Source organism: Copidosoma floridanum, unplaced genomic scaffold (assembly GCF_036245765.1).
Source record: "Copidosoma floridanum isolate Cflo_tuat_1 unplaced genomic scaffold, Cflo_Japanese_pri ptg000013l, whole genome shotgun sequence".
In the NCBI taxonomy this organism is placed as follows: domain Eukaryota; kingdom Metazoa; phylum Arthropoda; class Insecta; order Hymenoptera; family Encyrtidae; genus Copidosoma; species Copidosoma floridanum.
Window position 1 is genome coordinate 26,387,641 of NW_028321890.1, and position 16,533 is coordinate 26,404,173.

General features: G+C 43.6%; 1 protein-coding gene across 1 annotated transcript in view; it reads left to right on the forward strand.

Moving 5' to 3' along the window:
* Window positions 1–2,419: 2,419 nt before the first annotated feature.
* Window positions 2,420–16,533, forward strand: part of Ubx (ultrabithorax) — a 160,197-nt gene continuing 146,083 nt past the window's right edge. The window contains exon 1 of the mRNA XM_014363812.2: window positions 2,420–3,660. Coding sequence (XP_014219298.1) covers window positions 2,913–3,660 — 748 coding nt within the window. The 5' untranslated portion in view covers window positions 2,420–2,912. The remainder of the gene's footprint in view (window positions 3,661–16,533) is intronic.

The window sequence follows — 16,533 nt, forward strand, 5'->3', positions numbered from 1 at the left end:
TAATATATATCCTGTCAATATTAATCAATACTAATTGCTATAATTTGTTTGTCCATCAGCTTTTTAAAATAAATCAACTCGACAATCCCATCGATTTTGGTAGGAAAAAAAAGTTCCAAGCAATGATCCCAAAACAATCGTCCATATCGCACCTGATGCAGTCCCTCGGAATCCCTCGCGAGACTCTCGATAAAAGTGGCAATTACCGAAACGGCGAGTGTGCTCCCATCGAGTGGCCCATCGAAGTTGATCGTTTGAAAGTCCCGTCCGCACAGTTCAGCTGCGCTCAAAGAGATGGCGTTAAACCCCTGACGCACGCATTCCCAGGTACAATATGTATATACAAGTCGTGGCTCGCTCGCGTGTTCAGGCACCAGCGGGGGCGGAGCCCCATCAGCCTCGGACGAAGGAGTGGGAGAAAAGAGAGAGGGAGGGGAGTGCGAGAACTGCACTGATGGGTACCAGTGGTAGGGGGAGCGCTACTTTCGCCTGAGCGTGCGAGCGCGCCACTCGTGACGAATTCAATTCTGATTGGTCCTTAAGCATAACCTCCCCCTTGGCACCTCGCATCTTCCCGTTTCCCCCTCCCCCTATTCTCTCTCGTTCCGTCTCGTTCTCACTCACACGTAAGGTCGTGTTCTCCCACCCCTTCCGTCACGATCACCGCTGTCTTTGTTGCTCCGATGGGCTGAGCCCCTTGCCTCCGTCCTTGTCGCTCGCATCTTATCTAACCAAGGCACGAGTAGCTTCGGTAGGGCTATAGGTGTACGGGGCTTTAGACGAATTTAATCCAGCAGCACGTCGTTGAGTTACCGGGGCTCTCTATAGGGGGCTCTCTAGGCCGAACACAGCACCCGATATACAGAGTCTCTGAAACAAACAGAGAGAGAGAGAGAGAGATAAAAGTCGTAGAGGCTAGCGAGTGCGCGATAAAAAGTAAGAGAGTGAGAGAGACAGAGGCCAGTGGAGAGCTCCATAGGGAGTAGGGAGAGCGAGCGAGACGGAGGCTAAAAGGATCGAGAGAAGGAAAGAGATTGAAGGTGGAAGCGAGAGAGGAGAGGCAAAGCACGCGTTCGCTCGCTCGGGTTATCGCGCACTGTATTCCCTATACGTATAGGCTCTATATGGAGTGCGAGGAGAGGGGCGAGAGCAGCCGGCTCGTGTGTAGGCTGCCTGCTGCTGTGATCACACGGGAGCAAGGGAAAGAGAGAGAGAGCCCAAAGGTAGAGCACACATGTATACAGTCGGGAGCGAGAAAGATAGCCGGACAGACGGTAGTGCAGGAGTCGTAGAGGCTCGTGCTCTCGCCCTGCATGGCGCATTATACGTCCTGCGGTGTACAGTGTGCGGTGCTTAAGCGGGCGGGCAAGCGAGTTCAGGTTGACTCTTTGACACTGTTCGTATACGTCATACATACGCCTACTCGCACGTGAAACTGTCGTCGTTGTCATAACCGTGATTTTGGTCGTCATCGTTGACGTTCGAGTCGCTTGTAATCAGAGCTTTACGTATCGGAATTGACGTGGGGTGCAAGAAAAGCACCCCAAATAGCAGTGTAGGGTGCCGTGGACCACCGCACTGGTATTTAGCTTTGGTGTAACGATCCCACACACGGGCCTCTCGCGGGCAGTGCAAACAGCGGGCTGCATATACATCGCTGTTGCTGCTGTGCCTCCCCATCGGTGGTATTATATATATATATATGTATACACAGACGTACTGCTGATATTGCAAGCCCGCGCGCGCACACGCCGCGCTCACTCCTTCCTCTCGTCTCTTTTCTCGGTCGTCTCCTCGCGCGGGCCGCCCCATCATCAGTCGGCGCACGGCGATTGCGGCTGCTGGTGGTGCGTTACTTTGTAAACGTCGTTCCGAGTACTACTTATTATTGGCTCGTCTCGTTACGTTTTATAGTGTGCAACGATTACCCGCTTGTCTCTCTTCCTCATTTTCTCCTTTTACCTCTTTTACCCCGCCACATCCCACCTTTCGACGAGCCATCGGTACGAGTGAGGATTATCATCGTTATCGACATCACTGGCAGCAGCAGCAGATGATGATTTTTATTTAATCGGTTTTTCGTTTTTTACGATAGCTCATTATTACCGTCCCTCTTACACCCAAAAAGGATCTGCCGATAATTTGCAAACAGTCAACGATATCGGTATCAGTGAAGAGGAAGAAGCGCACCGGGAAATCGAGAAGTGTCAGTGGAACGGACGCAGCGCCGACTGACACGCGTGTCGCGTGCCGGCACTCGTGCTCGGTGATCCCGGGCCATTTTTATAGCTCGAGCCATAACCCGGTTTATTGCCTCGTAACGACCGGCTTAACGATCGTCTCCTCCTCAAACGAGCCGAGCAAAGTGTTTCTGCCGGTCGACGCGGAGGAGTACCGAAATCCAGTGAGTGAGCACGAGATTGACAGCTCGGGGTCGTAAACTGTGAGGATGCTCGCCGTGAAAGCTCGGCTTTGCGCGTCCTGAAAGACGAGACTTTATATACGCACGTATATGTATATATATATTTCTTTTTTCTTCTTCACCGCTGGACAGTTGAGAAACCACGGGTGACCACGACTTTTAAGTGCAGTGCGATGAAACAGAAGTAGGGTGAGAAGAAAAAGAGAAAGCCGATCGGTGGCCGAGAGCCGGCCCCCTGTGTGTTTTGGGTATACCTTGGCGGAGGACGAGGGTTTACGGACGGTCCACCGACTTTGATGGTCTCTCGTAAGAGGCTCTGATGTACGAGCACAGCCATAACATCAGTTTGGATTTTCGCGCGCAATCGAAACTCTAAAGACAAGAAAACAAACTTGCAGTGATAACGTGAAAACAAAAATCGTTCGGTGGTGGCGCAAAGTTTAAGTGTGGACAAAATAAACGATTCAAGATAGCGTCGAGCTGCACGACGATGAACTCGTACTTCGAGCAGAGCGCGGGTGGCTTCTACGGTAGCCACCACCACCAGACGAGCGCCGCGGCCCAACACCACGACCCCGCGACGGCAGCCGCCTACCGCAGCTTTCCCCTGGGCCTTGGCATGTCGCCGTACGCCTCGTCCCAGCACCACCACCACAGCTCCTCGAGCCTGGGCATCCACCCGGGCGGTGGGACAAACACCCGGCCACCCCAAGACTCGCCCTACGACGCTAGCGTAGCCACAGCTTGCAAGCTCTACTCGACGACCCCCGAGGCGAGCGGCCACACCACCTCCTCGTACAGCAGCTCCGCGGTAGCAGCAGCAGCAGCAGCCGCGGCAGCCTCGGTCAGCAAGGACTGCAAGCAGCAGGAGCAGGCCGTAGCTGCAGCGGCAGCGGCCCATCAGAACGGCTACGCGGCCGTGATGGCAGCGGCGGCGGTCAAGGACGTGTGGCAGTCGGCCTCGGCCGTGGCAGCCAGTAGCCAGAGCGCCGGGGCGAACTCTTCGGTGGTGCGGCCCTCGGCCTGTACTCCCGAGGGCTCGCGGGTCAGCAGTTACTCGGGTCTCGTGAGCGCCGGCGACGCGGCCTCGAGTCCCGGGAACAATGGCTCCAGCCGCTCGCTCACCTCGTCCTGGAACACCTGCAGCCTCAATACCTCGGCGTCGAGCCAGCCCGTGGCCACTCAGCTACACCAGCAGCCTGCCAATCATACCTTCTACCCTTGGATGGCCATAGCAGGTGAGTCTTTTTTTTTCTTTTTTTTTTTTTACGAGTACAGTGTCGTGTACCTAAATTACGTACGGGCCAATCTTCCCCCTTGGTATGTGTAAAGGTGGAGACCGCGTGATCTCTTGACACACGTGTAATCCAACAGCGTAGCGCCCGCGGAACAAGTACACGCCAGAGCGCACACGGGGTGAGAGAAAGAGCACGTGCTCGTTGTCGAATCGGACGCGCGCTCCTTGTCCCGTACGTGTGTCGGTGTGCGAACACGCGCTCGGGACAACAGAGAGCGCTCTGGGCCTCGTTTCGTTGATGCTGGGGCTCCAAGTGCACAATAAACGCGTGCGGTTATATTTATGTGTGTGTGCTTGGACGAGGAATGGCAGGGAGGGGTGAGCGACCGTGATGTATACGGCTGAGGGAACGGGAATATGCGAGCATCGGCCTAGAAATTAAGTGGAGAGGCGGGCGGGTGTTATTATTTTGCCAAGTCAATTTTGCGCGACGCGGTTACGGGGCTCTCTATTCTATGTGGGTCGAGGGAGAGAAAAGGCCGGACGCGAGGGGGCGAAAATGAGAGCTCTCGGTGTGATTGATGGTGGCGAAGGCCCTTTAAAAAAAAGCTCCGCCGACAGGTTCCTTTAAATGCCCTATGCGCTAGTGGAGCTCGGCTCTCGGTTCCCTTTCGTGCTTTTTGACGCTACATTGGTGTGAAAATAATTGGCCGTATTGTCTAATTACACAAGTTCGTAAGAACGAGTACCACTTAGCTTTGCTCTATTTAGGTATACTCTCGTTTAAAAGCTTGAAAGCTCGCGTGGCTTCGAGTTTGTATTTTTTTCCGATTTTCCTCTCCAAAGTAAAACGTACGACCCACCCCCGGAAATTGATTGCCCTAGGCACCGACTGTAACGTTGCTCGAAATTAACAACCAAAACAAAAGCTGCCCATTGTGTATTTCCGTCGTTTCTTCGCACGTGCTTATTATACACCAATGACGCGATTTCCGATACATGCTGGCACAAGGGCCCAACTATTCGCACGTACGTGGCCGATTAAAATGCGAGCGGGGCGTTCGTCATGCCCGCGTTACAGTCCAGCTGGATTTTCGCCTTCTCCTTCCTTCATGCCCGGCTCCAAGCCGAAACGTAAATTTATCGTCGCCCCGAACTAAAAATATTCCGTCGCTCTCTCTTTCTCTGTTTTTGTAAGCGCGCGTACGTGTGCGTTGGTGCCGGATGAATGGATTGTGGATACCTATATACGCGTGTGAGAGTGTTCTCGCCCCGGATCGGCCAATAAAGTATACGGAGCTCTCGACAACAAGCTCTTCCTCTCCTCCTCGCTTGCGGAAACCCGTGCGGGCTGCGAGCAGTTGTTTTGCCGAAAAGCTGCCGGTGTTGTTGCTGCCTGGTGCTGTTAATGGCCGGGCACGCGTATATTTACCTGGTCGTCTCGTCGCCGATATTCCGCAGTCGTTTCGATAACGAAACTGCGCGTAAAACCAAAGATAAGTACCCGCTTCCTTCTTGCCCTGGTTGATTGGCCGGTACGTTGTTCGTTCAGTCAAATTTCAAGCACCCTGAAAAAAAAGCTTTCGTGAGATGGAAATCAAGCTGTTGTTTTTTTTCTGTATTGGATAGTGAAAAAATTGACTCGTAAGAAAAAATGTTTACCCTCATATTTTACGGATACCGATAACATTACGACGCGTTGGTACTAAGAATTATACATTTGCTATGTAACACGATCCCCTACTCAACGACTCAATCAACATAAATTTCCGTGAAACTTGTTTGAGATAAATCAATGGAATCTCTCGTGAGAAACTGTATTTTCCTCGCACGTACATACGGAATTCTATTAAAACGCAGCCATCATCGTACGTTTCGAAATCATTACCCACGCGATACACCTCCCTTCTCGATGTACGATGTATCGGTAATTTCCGGTACTCACGCAAATCGACCTCTATTTTCAAAATACAAAATAAACGCACGTGAGCAAACACCGGTCACTCCTTGCAGAACCAAAATTTATTTTGAAAGCAAACGCGCTGAGTGTAGCGCAGACAGGACGCAGAGTTACACTCTTTGGCACCGTAACGCACGCGAGACGCATGAAAATCGCAAGACAGACAGCTTATCGCGTTCCAGATATCGCGCTCGCGCCCATGCAACTCTCGGCTCTTGTCTTATCTCCGGGAAAATCAGAGGTCTACGTTCGGCTTTTCGAGCCTGTCGTCTCTTGGGAATTCGAGCAATGCCTTGGTCAATATCACAGGCTGCGACACAGGAATAAACGCTTTTTTTCCCCACAAGACGTAAAAGTATCCCCTGACTATTGCGACACGCCTGTAAGGTACACCGAAAAGTTTTTCACTCCCTGTGCGCACGTCTTACCCAAACTGGATTTTACTACTTAGAAGGTGCAGCCATGTCATTCTCCGATATATACATTCTGCACTATTCTCTCTTTCTCTCATTCGAGTGAAACATCGCCTCTACACCCTTTTTGAAAGCCTCCAATAAATCCGAGCTCCGACAAATACTTTCAATCGGAATCTCTTTATGTACACACCCGAAATTTTCCCTTCCTCCATTTTATATGTATCTTTAATAACAGCGTATACACAACGGCCAACCAATCGAAACGTTTTTTTCCCTCGGTATTCCTCTCGGCTACACAGCAATCAATTTTCTCCTTCTCGAACGCGACTGTCCTCTAAATCCATGTACGCGCGAAAAGAGAGATCCGAGAAAAAGGGGTCCCACAAATGTTTGCGTACTACGGGGGCAAGAATAGAGTCAAGTGCGTGTAAAATCGCGCTCGCGCCTACTGTGGCCCGGGCATATTTATACGCGCGCACAATGGGGGAGCTAGGAGGGTTAGCCTCTCTGTTCCCCGATTAGGGTTCAAGTGGCTCTTTCTCTGCGTCCCTTTGACACACATATAATAACCGAGCGCGCGCAGGATCACCCCTCCGGAACCTGAATTCTCCGATGGTACACGGGGGCAGTCAGCTGTTCTCGGTCCCGCAGAATCCGAAAGCCATCAGCACGCTCCTCCTCGACTCCCGTGCGTACAACATACCTATGTATATATATATTCGTACCCACCACACAAGCACGCGCATACATATACACGCTCATAATGATAGGCCGATGCTCGAGAGCGAGCCCCCTTTACCGTCTCCTGTTCTCCTTCTCTTTTTAGATCTGCCTTCTCAGCTGTTGTTTGGTCGTTTGTCTCTAATCTTCGCTCGCGTGCATGCGTACATGGAGATCACCCGTATTGGTTCAAGGTTCATTTGATGAGTGTTGAGCCGCGCGTTAACGAGCGTTATTTATTTGGAGTCTTATTTCGTCGAGCTTGCGTCTGTGAAAGCTATTTTTATCCGACGTTCTCGATACTTGTGTTATTTTATCCGATGATTAGGAAAACAACCGAATTCGTTTTTCATCCCGTTAAGTATCATTTTTTGGGATCTTGAACACTTTTTTGTTCGTTCAACTTGAAGCAAAAGAGTAGTATGATAGTAAAGTCGATTCACGTGTCCATTGGAGTGCAAATTTAAAGTAATATTTTAGTTCAAGAGGCTTCACAGTTGATATGAGAATTATAATCACGTGTGTATACCTATAGCTCGAGCAAATTTACTCGCAGTACTGCCGTGCAAATTTACTCATTGAATCTCGAATTTTTTTTATAAATTATCATAAAATAGTCGGCCCATAAATAACCAGATTAATTCGGCTGGTGTCGTCGACTCCTGGCGTCCGGAAAAACAAGTGTGCGCGTGTCTCGCAGTCGGCATTACCGGTAGCAGAGCGTCAACCCTCTTGGCCGTAGCGCGAGAAATTACATTCCGGACGCTAATATAGACGGAAAGGCTGAATTATCGATCTATCGCGAGCGCGCGAGGATGAAAAGTTGGCTCTCCGAAACCTGTTCCCCCTCGCAAGCGCGTGTACATACGTACGTTTGTCCGGCAGCTCGAAATCGCGCACTGCACGCGCACACCGCCATCTCCTACTCCTCCTTTTCCTCCTCCCTCGTGCTATCGTTGAGGGAGAGACGGCAGGCGCTTAATAACTCCCGGCGCTACGAGCGATGTAACACACGAAGCTACTATTGCTGCTGCAGCACGTATATACGCCCCGAGAAGCGAGCTTGCGCGTACACGTACGTGTGTATAATCTAATCGAGCGAGCAATCGATCTTCATTTCCAGTAGTTGCTCGTGCGAGCAAGCCGATATTTCCACGATTGTTAATCTCGAGACGATCGAGTGGCTTCCGTTTCTGTGATTCGAGAATTGAACTGTAGATTAGTGATATTCGATGATTGTACTCGAGCTTAATAGTGCTCTTCGCGTTGAGGGTGATAATAATACAGATTGTTTGTGGTTTGTGACAAAATAAAAATTTTATTTAAAAGTACTATAATTGAATCAACCATTAAAGTATAAAAGATATGGTTTATTTTATAATTTTTTTTTTTATTACTAAACGTTACACTTGCTTAATAATTTCGTCTCATAAAAAGATAGAATTTAATTGGAAAACATAATAACTCAATAAATGATTTAAAAAACGTAGTTAATCAATATTTAATGAGATTAATTCTTTTCAATTTCCTACACCTTACTATTCCCAAATTTCCAAATTCACTCGAGCCAACCTGTAATACTTGTTAAAAACGTAAACCGTAACAAGGGGAAATATCACCCACGAGAGAAAATCGATATTACTTTGTCAGACAAGTCACAAAGTTTAAAAAAAATTCCAGTTGGTAAAAAATTTTGAAAATTTTTCAATTTGACAAATTTCAGATTCACACTCGTTTTTAACTTGAGCGTTTTCAAGGTTACAGCAACTTTGGTCCTCAGATGATTCCAATTTTCTTATACGGACTAGATTTTTAAACCACACTGCACATTTCTTAGGGGTTCGAGTTAGATTTATATCATTGAAATCTACACGTGTTATTCCAAACGGATATCTACAAAGTTAAAGTTTCAATGGTATTGTAAACTAACAAATTAATTCACGTGTACTAAAAACTTACGCAAATCCATAAAACCATTCATAACTGTCTAATACGTTGCTATATGTATAACTCTTTACGTTACATCCATGATTAATTGCTGACATTATTGCTCTCAAATGAGAATTCAAGTAATGTATTCTCATATTTTCATCATCATATTTGTTGCTTAAAGATATTTCATTTTCAGTTAAGTATACCGTTGGATTGTTATACTTTTCTTTGATATTCCGTAATACTTTAGTGAGTCCTTGAGGAATAACCTTTTAGACAAATCAATGTTGTTTACTTTCAATTTTAATTTTTACAGTGGAATTATATATAATTTTATATAGAATGTAATATTTACAAAAAAATGTCATAATTTTATAATAATTAATGAACTTACTTTTAACCAATCACTTTGGGCTGAAATCCAGTTGAAATTTGCTGTGTATTCCAATCCTTCATCGTTTGGCCAATCGACTATGGAAGATTTTGATAATTGCTTTACCAAATTACTTGTGTAGTAGTTTAATCCTAAGAAATCAGCTGTTCCTCTTTACAAATTAACATCAATAAAAAAAATTAATACATACATAAATTTTAAAATAATACATTGCACAATTGAATTTACTTTATACGTTCAATCCAATATTTTGAAAAAACTGGTAGTCTAGAGATATTGTAGCCCTGAGCTCTACTTCTTTCAGCAACTTTTTTCTTCATTATTTCCGGATAACCACCGGTTCTTGAGAAAATTGGATGCGCCTGCCATCCACAATCAAATTCAAAAGCGAGATCATCAGAAATTGAATCGTATTTCTCTTCACTAAAATAACCCATGCAGCGGTACGCGATACCAACTTGACCATTATACGCCCTCCGGTATGTTTCGTTGTAAATATGATAAGCAAGAGCATTAGCTTTCAACTGATTGTGAAGACATTTGTAGTCACCTGCCCCATTTAATTTTTTTGCTAAAACAAGAATAAAGTAGGAGAAAATCCTTTTAATAGTTTACTTTCAGCTTTTTAATCATAAAAAGAAACTGGTAATAATCTACTCTTATGAGGTAAAGTAATAGATAAAATATAAATAAAAAAAAAAAATTGCATTCAGGATGAAAATTACCTGGTGGATGTAAAGCCTGTCTATAAGCCATTGTGCAATAATTTGATGGCTCGTTTAAAGTTATAAAATATTTTACTCTGTGACCAAAGTTATCAAAAACCACCTTGGCATAATCAGCAAACAAGTAAGGCATTAAATTGTTTAACCATCCGCCTTCTTTTTCTAATAATTGTGGATGATCCCAGTGATATATTATTACGAAAGGCGTGATTTTTTCTTTTTCTAGCGCATCCAAAAGCTTATGGTAATAATTTACTGCGCTCTTGCTCACATAACCGGAATGACCTTTTGGTAGAAGTCGAGACCAACTTATTGAAAAACGATAAAAGTCAACCTTTAAAAAAAATTATTTCATAACGCTTTATTAAGTACAAAAAATTTATAGTCTTTCTTTTAAAAACAAATCACTTGCCCCTAAATCTCCAAGAATATTTATCTCCGTTTCGTATTTATGATATGAATCACTAGTAACATCGGCGTTTGGTCCATCAGCAACATTCTTAGGGTACTGATGTGCAAAATGATTCCCAATGATAGCTGTCTTTTCTACTTTTGAAATGCCTTAATTAGCTTTGTTTAAAAATGTGGTATAACATGTTAATAAGTTTATCAATGAACCTTACCACTAATATTCCATGCACCTTTAACTTGATAAACAGATGAAGCAGCTCCTATCAGAAAATCATCAGGAAGTTTTAAAGTATCACAATCTTTGCAACATTTTACCACTGTTGTTATCATTAATGTTAGTAATAACTTGAACATTTTAAACTGCTATTGTCTAGAACTTTTCGAACACAGGCTCAAGTTGACGTGTAAGTCAACTCACTCGTTTTGTTTGCGTGTGATATACTAGTTTGATATACGCTTTTTACTACGAACAAGACCAAAGAATGGAGAAATCAGTCTCCTCGATGAAGTATTTTTTCTTGTGACATCAGCGAGATTAGTAATATTAATGCATATATTGATGATGAACGTTTAAAAAAAATAGTGGATGACAAAATTATTAGATAAAGTTAAAATGATGTACTAATTGATGTATAATTATGTCCAACAGAAAAAAAAATCATGTACCACAATTTTGAAAGCTGACAGGTATGTTTCTCATAGAAGTTTGGCTTACAGGATAAATAGGTTATAATTATTTCGTGACGTGAAAGATTTAAAAATCTTTACAATACTTTCATACAGACAACTTTTACAGAAAATAATACTGCTTTATACATTATTTTATTAACTAATGAAGTCGACGGTAAAATAATGTCGATCTAAAACTCAACGAATTGATAATTAGAGTATCTATTTGTCAGCTATGGATTCGGATTAAAAATTAAAGTACTTGACTTCATCGACTGTTAAAAGTGTTTGAAGTCTAAATGCTTACCATTGCTATTAATCAAAGTTTGAGTTTTTGTAGTACAAATTAAAATTCCTAAACAATAACTATTATTTTTATAGTGAATTCGGCAAATCTAGATCACGGTTAATATATTTAATTTAAAAAAAAAAAAGGTAACTTACATCCATAAAACATATTATGCTGGTAAAATAATGAAAATAAAACTTCTTTGAATTATTAGAAACTGAAGCACTACTTCACACAGCACATAAATCTTAAGTAAATCATAAAAACGAATCTCAGCTCCTCGAATTACCGTATTGATTGAAAACGACTCTCAAACGCATCCTATCCCGGCAGCAGTTCTAGCTCTGCACGCATACGCTGGAAATCATACTTGTCGTAAAATCACACGCGACGCCCGCCACTTACCAATATTTATGCACGCATGCAAATTCGTTGTAATAATCATGCACACGGGCTCGACGCGATTCACATCTCAATTGCCTTCGCACCTACTGCACAACCACGGCTAATTTATCATCGCACGAACGAGATCAATAAAATCTTGCGGCACTTCTTCTCGAAGAATAATCGCAGTACATTAAAAACTCTTTATCACGAAAAAGAGGGAAAGAGAAGGCAGACTGGATCTATATGCAAAACGGCCTCCCCACAACAACATCTGCCTCTCCCCTGGTTTCCTTTTATCGGCTCCCGAAATCTCGTAAATCTGAATGCGCCCGGAGGCTCGTTTATTTTTTTTTTTGTTACCTGAGAGTGTGTAATGCATCCCTCTTGGGCCTCCCTCGGAGAAAATTCGCTCGATGCGACACAAAGCTCCTCCACTTCATCCTCTTCTTTCTCCTCTTACCCATAGTCGAAAGTAGATCACTTTCTCCCATTCTGCAGATGCTCCGAGTTGATATTTACGGTTTCTCATTGAAAGGGGCTGCTTCTTCCACCGTTTCTTGACTATAAGGTAATTAGAGGGCGCTAGGGTGGTGCAGTCTCACCCCTTGAACTAGTGTTGGTGCAAAGTAGAAGCCTCGCGTTAGTTCTCACCCTCGTGGTTTGGCAGCCTCGTTTGGCGTGTATTTTACCTTTAAACAATAATGAGCTTTCTATTCTCGAGTGAAACATTTTACTTTTTTAAAATCCTGTCAAAGTTCGTTTTTTTCCTTTGTGTGAATGGCTTTGCTACGTTTTTTCCTCTTTTCTAGTATTTTGTTATTCTAATGCTTATTTTATGTTTTATTTCTATAATAAGACTATAAAAATTTTTGTTTTATCATAAAAAATCTTTTACAGTAAACAACTCACGAATGTCATTTTAAAGTAAACTTTATTTTTAATCAGTACATTAATAGTTTTGTTCCCTTGGAAAATGCTCAATGGATAAATAAATGAAAATAAGTAGAGGCCACTCAACACACGGAAGAAATCTTAATTGATACAAATAATTAATTGCAACAATAATAAAATCTGTTATTTTAATTCATCATTCACAAAGAAATCAAGTATAAATGGCTAGATTGAAAAAAAATTGCATGAAACAATCTCTGCTGAGCCAGAGAGAATCACTTTCCCGCGTAAAAAGCCACGTGCTCGAGCCCCACACCAAACCAAGAGCAGTAGGTGTTACGTACCTCGAGAAGTAACTTCGTTCAATATAAACCGGCTACAGAACGGCGCTGTAACCGTAACGTTGACGTTTACGACGACGAAATCGCAGCTTGGCTCGTTTCGCCGCTCTTGGCTCCCTGATCGTAGTCATTTCTCTCTCTCTCTTTCTCCCAGTGCACCATCTCCGCCCCCTACACCTCCACCTCCTTCGCTCTCGGACGATTCCGCTGCCGGTGCTGCTATCGTCTGCGCCAGCCCATTCTCATTCCGTCGATAATGCAGGGATCTGCTCCTCCACGCTTCTCACGGCAGCTATACATTTCTCCCATCTGCTTCCTCCTTCTTCCCTTTTTTTTCCTTTTCGCCTCACACTTGCGTACAGTTGTAGGTATGTCTATGGATACGCTGTGCGGACTTTTTTCTCTTTTTTCTCGCCATCTCTTCGTCTGACGCTCGAGTGCAAAGCTGGGATGGTGCGCTCCCCCCCTCTCCATCGTCTGCGTCTGCAAATCGCGCGTACGAGTTACGAGCCGTATTTTAACGAGAGATAAATTCCTTTTGATGTTTAATAATAAATTTATTTATCGCAAGCCTCTCCCGGACGATAAGCGAGGGTTTACTTTATTTAATATTTTGAGCCTCTCCTATCTCTCTTTGCGGGTGTCTTTTTTCACGCTCGTATTTGCACGATTAATTTATGGCTGTAGAATATTAATGAGCGCGTTTTTACGATAATTTGAAAGTGCTGGAAATTGAGAAAGGGTCAGGGCCGTCAGGGAGGTTGAATTTTTAAATTTTTTTGACTGTCGTACAACGTTGTTTTCTGTTAGCCGGCTGTTGTTCAAAAGTCATCGCACCTTAAACGATAGCCGGGGTTATAGAGCCTTATCTAAATCTCTTCGCGGGGTATACACCTCCAGCTTGAACAGAGAACCCAAGCGCCACCCGTACGCTTTGAAAGTTTCGCCGATAAGTAAAAAATATTATATTTTTTTCTCACTCGAAATTCGCATTGTTTTATCAGCTATATGGGTAATATTCATTGCTCTCACGATAATACCAACATCAACGATTAACAGTTTTATTGCCTTTCTTTTTTTTTTCAGAGTATTGTAAAATACAAATATTAAGTGACTGTTAATCGTATCATTAAGAAATGATTTGTGTTATAATGGTCTAGTAATGAGAGTAATACGTAAAAAATCTATACCGTACCATTATTAAATAAAATTAAAGTATAAAATTTTTAACTTAATGAAATACATGCATTTCTAAACATTTCGTAAAATAATGATCATTTCAAGTGCCCCGACCAGGAAAACCCCAACAGAGAATAGAACCGATAAAGCTTGTAAGTGAATCGAGCGGTAATTGAATTCGATCGACGAATTAATGAAAAAAGATGAATCGAATAAATCTAGCAGGAAAAAGGGAAACAAGCGAAGAGTCGAAAAATGTGTGCCACGACGAAAACAAGGTCCTTTATAAAAAAAAATTTTAAAAAATGTATATTTGACAGCAAGAGAAGAAAAAGAAGCTAGCCGCGCGCCATAGAACCCCTCGGTGTAATTAATAACGGACCCGTCCAGCCCTCGAGGAATCAACTGCTCCGCGCCATGCGATCAGCCCAACGCTTCGCTTACAAATCGCCCTCTCCCTCCTTTAAGACTCTCCTCATCCTTTTACTCAAGTACAAGCCTGACTTTAACTGTTACCAGAGCCGGCACTTCAATCAAAGTAATTGAAAACGACTCTCCAAGGCCTCCATTGTTGTATAATAGGCAAGCACCACCGGCAGTACCCAATAGTACACCTACATGTCTATGTACACCGGGTATAGATATTGTACGGAGCTTAGAAAACGAGCCATTTTTGGAATCGAAAACTTTGCATGTGTCTCTGCAGTTCCGAGCGGCGCCCACTTACTCTCTTTCGTCGATACACTCGCGTACACGCGGCCTGCGCCCACCTTATACATGTATACCTCTGAGATACGTCCCAATCGACTGATTGCCATCGAGCATCCAATGTTCGTACAAACATGTACACGTATCCATCCCACCTCCATCTTTCTGTCTCTATCACGGTATATTGCGTCAGTTACGTTCGACACGTGCGTAATGGAGAGTTCGTGATTTATTGAAACTTTTTTTTTCTTTTTTTTTTCGTTTCGGTAAACAGTTGAAAGATCGTTCTGATGCTGCTGTATGGTAAAGTATAATTTAAAAATTTAAAATTAACGTTGAAATTAAAAAAATCATTCTCCCACTGTATTGGAAGCCAACCAAAATTTAATATTAATTTTGTACGTTCAAGTAAGTCTCGTATAGACATCATTGGCTTTCCGTACATAATCATTCTACAGTAGCTCGTGCCTTGAGAACTTAACGTTGACGAATTATGTATCCCTTTTAAGTGTCAAAATAAAGGACCACGAAAATTATTAAACTTTTAAAATTTTGTTTAAAAAAAATTAAAGCAATATTCTTCCTCGCTCCTCAAATTGTGCCACAACGAAGCTAATTTTTAACATTGAGAAGAAAAAAAAAAGGGGGGGCTAATACGTGGTGCGGAATTAAGGCGTGCGTGCAGGCCCGCCCGCGCGCGATTCGGTGATCGAGTGCAGCCACACGCACACTCGTACGGTAGGCCACTAGCTCCTTTTCTTGTTACCAGTACCCATATATACCAGTCGTACCTCCTCGTCGTCACCCATACGCACGTATTTCAACCTACACGCATTAACTCACCTAAAAGACTCTCCAATCCACGAGCGAGCGAGCGAGCGAACGACCGGCCGGCCGTATGACTTTCGGCCTCTCTTTCTCTCATTCCTCAAAGCAAACGTAGGCATATATATATATATATATATATATATATATATATATATATATATATATATACATTATACCTACCCACAACTTACTGACCATTCAAAAAACATTTCGCAGCCCATCGAATTACATATATATGGACAATATTATCCCTCCCCGAGGGCGCGGAGACTCCGGAGCTGCCGTAGATTGTGTTTGTGCTCTCACATTCATGGGAGCACTTTGACTCTCATTCTTTCTCTCCTATCTTTCTCCCTCCCTCTTTCCCTCTTGTTCACGTGTCTGTGATGCTGCCGTTGCTGCCGGTGCAGCGTCGAAAGGAGTCGCTCATTATCTTTCCTCGATGGGAGGCTGCATTTGCATGCGCGTCCCCCGCCTTCTTCTTGTCGTTGTTTTTGGCGCGGTGGATACATCTTTTTTCTTTTTTTTATTTTCCAACATGATACGCATCTTTTGTTTAAGCTTTCGGGGTCCTTTTTACCGCCAGCCTGTGTACGAAAAAAAAAAACCGGGGTAATAGAGCGTTGCCGAGTTTTTGATGCACATAATGAGAGCCGCATTAAAGCTGCATCGTAATTTATTGGGTATGAAAATTGTTTATTAATTTCGAGCCCGATCCTGCGCGATCTTTTTCTCATCTTTCCCCCCCCCCCAACCTTCTCCGATATTTTTTCATGTACGTGGACATTGATAAAACCAAAATTGTTGGATAACGTGTTTTTAATGGTCAGCCGGGGTTACTGGTGCTTTCCACGCGTCAGGATAGTCTTGCATGTAGGCATGATTGCGAATGATTTACAAAATGAATGTACTGTAAGAGTAAAGAGACGTTTTTATGCTTTATTCGGTTGAAAATGGCGAGAGGAATTTCAGAGCCTTTCTTGAAGAAATTTATTTCAGTTTTATCAGTGTAGATACGGGTGCT